This window comes from Varanus komodoensis, unplaced genomic scaffold, assembly GCF_004798865.1.
Source record: "Varanus komodoensis strain SLA01 unplaced genomic scaffold, ASM479886v1 scaffold34_3, whole genome shotgun sequence".
In the NCBI taxonomy this organism is placed as follows: Eukaryota; Metazoa; Chordata; class Lepidosauria; order Squamata; family Varanidae; genus Varanus; species Varanus komodoensis.
Genome location: NW_025335855.1, coordinates 1233133 through 1240236, shown reverse-complemented (window position 1 = coordinate 1240236; position 7104 = coordinate 1233133). Strand labels below are relative to the sequence as shown.

General features: G+C 61.4%; 1 protein-coding gene across 6 annotated transcripts in view; it reads right to left on the bottom strand.

The window, feature by feature from the left end:
- The window catches only part of LOC123027997 (phosphodiesterase 4D interacting protein), a 63017-nt gene that overhangs the window by 39485 nt on the left and 16428 nt on the right, over window positions 1-7104 (bottom strand). For all 6 annotated transcript variants that reach the window (XM_044439400.1, XM_044439394.1, XM_044439396.1 and 3 more), the window contains 4 exons: window positions 4258-4334; window positions 2723-2831; window positions 1678-1853; window positions 1206-1323 (listed from right to left, as the gene is read on the bottom strand). In XM_044439400.1, coding sequence (XP_044295335.1) covers window positions 1206-1323; window positions 1678-1853; window positions 2723-2831; window positions 4258-4334 — 480 coding nt within the window. The remainder of the gene's footprint in view (window positions 1-1205; window positions 1324-1677; window positions 1854-2722; window positions 2832-4257; window positions 4335-7104) is intronic.

The following is a 7104-nucleotide window of genomic DNA, read 5'->3' as shown; positions in this document are numbered from 1 at the left end:
CGTGGCGAGGGGCAGGCCGCGCGCTCGAGGGCGCCGCGCGGCGGTCGCAGGCCCGCGCGCCCCCGCCCCCGCCGGCCGCGGCTGAGCTAGCGCGGAGGCCGGCGCCCCGCTGCTCCCCGGCCAGATGGCGCGTCCTTCCTGCCTAGGCGGAGCGAGAGCATCATCGCCAGCATCGGTTCCATCGCTCCAGCTCCCGCGGTGCCCGCTTTTGAAGTGCACGTGCGAAGCCAGGTCGCTCATTGCTGCACATCAAGCGCATGTGCAGGAAGTGTGTGTGCCCGGCCCCAGCGGTGCCGTGCAGTCCGCCCCCGGCACAGACGCGTTTCTCTGCCACATGCCAACGTGGCTCTTCATTCACCAGGCGCGGTCCCGTTCTTTGTGGGGACGCGCACCTCTGCCTCGCCACCAACTGTGCACGGCCGCCCGTGCACACAGGCCTGGGACTGCAAGCCCTCTGTTCGCAACACAACTGCAGCTGCAGACCTCCACCTGGACCGAATGGCAGGCTCTGCACCCGAGACAAAGCAGATGGCGCACTGGAGCAGCAAATTATTCTACATGGAAGAACACACCGGAGACAATTCCCCGCATTTTTCAAATGCAGCAAAGAAACAACATCAGGGAGAAGACGAGAAGGAGTGCTCTGAAAAGCAAACCGCACGTGTTCCAAGGAGGCGTGATGCCACAGTGATGGGGAATTCGATTTCCTTATCACCTGTTGGGAGACCTGCTGGCAGTTCTGCCAACAATGGCCACTCCAAGACGTTCCTAACCTGCGTTGCTGGTAACTTGCTCCTACATGAAGTGCAGCAGCACTCCTTGACGTGACTGTAACCACCAGGGAAGGGGCAGGTGTGGGAGCTCTGGAGGAATAATGGCCTAGTGGAGCCAAGAACCTACTCTGGATTTTGAGCAGGGCAACTTCCATAAACTCGGAACAAGTGTCACCCCTTTGGCTCACGGCCTCTGGCTGAAGCCGAAGCGATTTCCGGGCAGGGCTGGAGGACGGCCTGCCGGAAAGGCCGGTTGCTTCCCTGCTCTCTGTCGCGGGGCGTTCAGAAACCCTCTGCCACTGTCTTTGAGGCACAGCACCCAGCGAAGCTTCCTGCCAGCAGCGAGGGGGGCGATCTGAGGCTGGGGCAAAGGCACGGCTGATGCTGCACGTGCAGGGCAGGGCGCTGGCGGCACTTCCGCTGCGCCGGTACCTGTGCTTTCGCGCGCCGCGCCTCGTCCAGGCAGCGCAGCAGGTGCTGCTTCTCTGTACTCAGCTGGTCAAGGCGCCGCTGCTTGTCTCGCAGGCTCCGGGTCAGCTCCTGGATCCTCCTGCGGAAGGAGAGTGCCTGGTTATCTTGGCAGCAGCGGGGCTGCCTGGCAGGGCGGCCGTCTGGCACGGCTGCATTCTGCACAGGCAGGTGGAGCAGTTCAGCCATCCCAGAACTAGCCACCTGCAGGCCTGCCTTCTCTGTAGCAAAACACAAAACCGGCAAGCACAAGGAAGGAGAAATGTTCTTACAGCTGCGGGGCCCCATATCAAGCCTATGCAAAGCAATGGAAATAAGGTTTGTACAGGCCAGTTCAGAAATGCAGAATCTTTCCCTGAACTGGACAGAAGATTTCGCTTTGAGGGGGCGGGTAGCACACAAATCAGATCAGTGTAAGAAAACCGCAGATACGCACATGTCCTTCTCTGCCAAAGCGACACTGCAGGTTTCCAAGCGAGCCTGTTCTTTTCTGGCCTCATCCTCCTTCTTAGAGAACTCCACCAGCTGCTTCTGCAGCTCCTTGCAGCGCTCCTTCTCCGCCTCGGCCAGAGTGCCCATCTTCTCTGCTGCGACCTTTGCGGACTGGGCCTCCTAGGACAGAACCAGAGGTGAGGCCGGCCAGCGGCTTGGCTCCAGAGTTCTTACGTGAGGGGAACTGGCTGCCACTCGTGGGGTCGTCATGGCTGGGATTCGGCCTTGCGGAAGCGGGCACGGGGTTCTGGGACAGTGCGCGAAGACCATGTGGCATGCAGCCAACTGCTTCCCCACTCGCTGCTGCCGGCAGCCATGGCAGGCATGGCAGAGTAGTGCTGCTCATGCCCCGCATGGGGCTTGATTCCTGGCGAGCACCCGCCCTGCACGCCCTTGCCAGGAGCTCGGACTTGGCCACGGCGAAGCAGGTGGAGTCCAGGAAGCTCAGCCCAAGACGTCTGTGGCAGCAGACGTCCTGCTCAGAGCGGCTTCCTCGTGCATCCCTGCCTGGCAGCCACATTGTACAGAGGCTCTGCACAGTCTCCAAGGGCGGCCCCACACAGAGTGCGTTGCAGCAGTCTAGCACAGCAGTCACCAGAGCTTAGATTAGTGACATGGGGCTTTTCCCATCCAGAGAGGCAAACAGCCGGGCAGAAGGCATTCTGTGCCACCGAGGTCCCCTGGGCCGCAAGCGACAGAGATGGTGCGAGGAGTGCCCCCCAAGCCATGAACCTAATCCTTCCAGAGCAGCCTGACCCCACCCAGAAAAGCTGAATTCCTTCCCTCAGCCCCAAAAGCAGCTTCACAGTGTTGTCTGAACGAAGCTTCAGCTTGCCGGCCGTGGAGTGGTAGAAACGTCCAGACAAGGGGAAAGGAACCGGCCCCGGCCTCCCTCGGCTCTCCCACAGCGCCGCCCCGTCTTCCCCAGGAGCCTCACACTAGTCTGCAGGCAAAGCCCGCCTGTTTGCGTGGCCGGCCCGTCCGCTCACCTCCTGCAGCAGAAGCGCCTTCTTCTCAAGGGCCGCGCAGGCACCTGCGTCCCTTCGCTCATGGCTGCTCTCGGCCTCATTCTGACGGCCCGGGTTCTCCGCCGACGACCTGGAATTGGCAGTGGAAGCGGGAGGGCCTGCTAGGGCTGGTGCACGGGACAGCGGTGCCTCTTGCGATCTGCTGCAGGGCATGCCTGCTGGTGACCAGCAGCGGCTGAGCGCTGTCTGGGCGTGCAGAGAATCCCGAGTTCAGGTCCTGGCATCTCTGAGGAAAAGGGCCCCAGGAAGCAGGAGGAGGAGGCCTCAGCATGAGCGGCATCGTGAGCTGCGGCCGGTCAGGCCAGGTCGGGGCAGAATGACTGTCCAGCACGGGGGAACCGCACGTGCCCAGAGGGGGTCCATCCAGCACAGGGCAAATCCATGGGCTGGTGTGTGGGCCAGCTTTCTTTTGCCCAGGGGTCCCTGGAGGGGACTCGACAAGCTGCATGGCCTGCCCGTCCAGCGTGAATCCCACTCGTTTCGGTAGGTCCACCCTAGCTAGAGCCAAGACTCGATACAACGGTTTTCTTGCGAGCGTGTCATGAGAACAGTTTTCCCCTGCCAGGGCGTGGGGTGTATTTCGGGAAGCATTACGCATGGTGGAATTTATAGCTCAGTCCTAACTGTGGATGCTCAGGAGGACATTCCATTCATGTGACTGAGAGTCACTTTCATGCCACCCCAAAGGGAGCTCGCTCGGCAGGAGGCCCCACTCGGTCTGGTGCGGCGATGCCACACGGGACCTCCACAGCCCGGCTGAAAGTGCGGTGCAGCATTTTGAACCGGCAACATAGATCACACATGAGTTAGTGCTCTGGATATCAATTGCCGTTCGCGCAGAGCTAAACAAGCCGTCCCAAGAAGAATGTGTGGGGAACTGGGCAAGCCGAGGGGCACTCGCAAGCGGAGCAGGGTCCGTGCCGTCCCATGTCTGAGCACTCCGGGGATCCTGCGCCCGGACGACATCAAGCGGACGTGTCCCGGCCTCTGCAGGGGGCGTCTCCTTGGCCTCCTCCACTTGCAGGGTTCTCTGGCGTGAGCCATCCTTGCAGCACAAGCAGCTCAGCAGACAAGGTGCACCAGTTGCCCGGGACCCCGTGTGCCAAGGAAGGAGCGGCACTTTTCCGCTCCCGGCTCGCCTGAAGGGGATGTGGGGGACGAACGTCGATGGAGGGCTTTTCTTTCGAAAGATTCATCTGCGGAATGGCGTTTTTCAGTTCAGGATGGAGGGGATCCAGTTCCAGGATCTCTTTCTGGGGCACGGAATAACCGCAGAGGGACTGCAGCCCAGCCGTGCTCCTCTGCTCACTGGGGGGACGAGGACGGGGCCGCACCGGGCAGGCCTGCGAGCGCACGCTGTGTGGGAAAAGCCCCGGCCCAGCACTCGCTCCCTCCCTCTGCAGAGCCAGCCCGAGGCCTGGGAGGAGCCCAGGGCAGCACCTGGGGCTGCGCAGCCTCCCGCCCCCACCAGGGCCCCCACACCATGCCACGCATACCAGGCTTTCTCCAGGGCCTGCTGCTTCTCCCGGAGCTCTTGCTTTAGGCTCTCCACCTCCACCTTCAGCTCGATGTTCTGAAAGGCACAGACAGGCAGGGATTGGCACCGCATGGGAACCCCCTGCCTGGGAAGCCCTCCCCGCAGCTGGGGTGCTGCTCTCCGTCCAGACGCACCCCCATTATGCGCTTACCAGAAGGAGGGCCCACCGTGTCCGGCGGGATTCACTCCTGTGCAAGCACCGGCAGTGGTGCGTGTGAGGTTGAGGCCGGCTGCCTGGGCCTTTTCCCAGGCAGAGTGCGGAAAGCTGGAGCCGGAATGCTTCACTCGGAGGAAGCGGCTGCTGCCCGCCCCAAACCGAGTGACGCAGGATTGGGCCCCACCTGGATAGCGGCCGGCTGCATTTCCTGGCGAGCCGCATGCCCGACAGATGGTGCAGCGAGGATGGGCCAGGAGGCGGCTGCTCGACACCCACGGTTTCCTTGTCCAGCGGGTTAGGTTCACAGCGAAGCCCCGAGGCTGCCTGACCGCACACGTCTGGCCGCCCTCGCTTCCCCCACAGAGAACGCGCCTCTTTGCCATGGAAACGCGGCCCGGCTCCTTTGCAGTGCCAGATGCCTCCCTCTGCTGCGCCCTTTCGGTCTCGCCAGAGAAGCAGGCGGCTCTGCATGGCCCATGCAAGGAACGGGCCGGGCTTTCAGTGAACCCGACTCCCGTTCGTGGGGCACCGCACTGCAGCGCAGACCCATCTATTTTTAGAAGGACCCACAGACCTAAAAGAAAGCCTTTCCATGCAGCCTTCCCCCAGCCATTCCTTTCCCCAAAACCTCCTGGCACGGGGAGCCTCTTACGCCCCAAAGAAAGGGAAAGGCTCCATTCTAAAAAGCAGAGGCGAGGGATCTTGCTGCCTTGCCTTCGCCAGGCACACCTGTTCTGCCACGCAGCCTGCACAAACCTGCTTGTGGAACCGTCTGGCTGAATTTCCCCTCCGCCAGGCTGAGCCTGCGCTGGCAGATGGGCCTGGTAGCTCTCCTTGTTCTCCCCGCGCAAGCGCAAGGTTCACGTCGCTTCTCTGACGCCCCGCCTGCGAGGGTCCGGTGGATGCTGGCCGGCCACCACGTGCTGGTTCCCCCCAGGCAGGAAGCAGGATGGCCGCCGTGCAGAGGCATTTGCCAGGCAAAGCCACGGAAAGAGGGGCAACCCGGGCTCGGGCGAGCCGAGGGGAAGGACCCCTGCCCACCATCTCGCCTCACGCGGGGCAAATGGCAGGCGCACAGCCACACCTTTCTGGTCGAAAACCAAAACCGCTTCTTTGTGCCCAACAGAGCAGAACCACCTTGGCCCCAGGACAGTTTTGTTTGGGGAAAGCTGCTGGGACTGCACGGCGGCTGCTCTCGAACCCGCAGCTCCCTGTGCCGGCATTCCCCCTGCCCACAGACCTTCCTCTAGCCCCCCTGCCAGCCCCTGCCAGGAAGAGGCCACCACGGCAAGGGAAGCGGCCAGCCCTTTGCTGGGTGTCCAGAAGCAGCCTCGGGCTCCCGTCTCGCTCAGCCTGCTCCAGAGCCCCTGGAGGGCCACGGGCCGTGCTGGCACTTTGGCCACTGGCTCGTCCAGCCAGGGTCGGTGGCTGCTGCAGTCGGGAACACCTGGAGGGTCACCCCAGGTGCCCCCCCCCCCCCCGAGCTACAGATAGGGCTGGCCCTGCTGGTCCCTTAGGTCCCATAAGGGCTAGATCCTTTTTTAACAAGAATGCTGGGAATTGGGGCGATTCGACTCAGCTGCGGAAGCAGGTGCTCCCCTCGTCTCCCCCTGCAGACACCGACAAAGGTGGCCGCCTTACCCATGTCTCGGAGGGAGAAGCCCGTGGATTACAGGCATTCCCCTGCAAGCAACGGGGCACGAGGTGTCCGAGATGGTGGGACCGGCCAGTCCCTGGCCTGCTCTCAGAAGCGCACAGCTCCCAACGGCCCTTCCGCTGGAGCCCCCGAGGAAGGACATAAGGAAGGCGACCACCAAGGAGGGGCCTTCTCGGCTGTGGCGCCTCATGCAGGGGGCCGGTGCCCCAGAGAGGTGTGCCTGGCACCGAAACTCTGCACCAGTGGTGGCGAACCATTCAGAGACCGTGTGCCCAAACTGCAACCAAAACCCACTTATTTATCGCAAAGTGCCAGCACTACAATAAAACCTGAAAACCGAAGTTTTAGTTTAGAAAAAACACCTCACAGCCAGTCCAAGCAAATATATATATATCCTTGGCAGTGCACTGACCACCCATGCAACAGCTCGGATGATTCGCGGCTAATGAGTCGCAGCTTGTGATATCATCGCCTGGCACTGCCACTCTTTCGAAGCATGCGCATGGCCCCTGTGTGCGCTATTATCCGATGCTCGGCTGCCAGGGCGATGTTGGGGTGACTTGGCTCACATGCCGACACAGAGGGCTCTGCGTGCAAACAGTGGCACATGTCCCATGGGTTCGCCACCACTGGCCTAACCCTACGCTGCTGCACCCCCCTACCCCTAATATAGGGCTAAAGTTCTAATGAAAAGAGGGCGATTTTGAAAAAGCCTTCCTTGAGTAGCTTTTTCTGCACCGCTCAACATTTCTGCCCAATCTAAACACAGGCCAGCCATCAGAATCATGCCAGGACACCTCGTTTTCCCAACCCTAACCCTACCCTGGTGACCACCCCTAACCCTAATATAGGGCTAAAATTCTAATGAAAAGAGGGCGATTTTGAAAAAGCCTTCCTTGAGTAGCTTTTTCTGCACAGCTCAACATTTCTGCCCATTCTGAACACAGTCCAGCCATCAGAATCATGCCAGGACACCTCGTTTTCCCAACCCT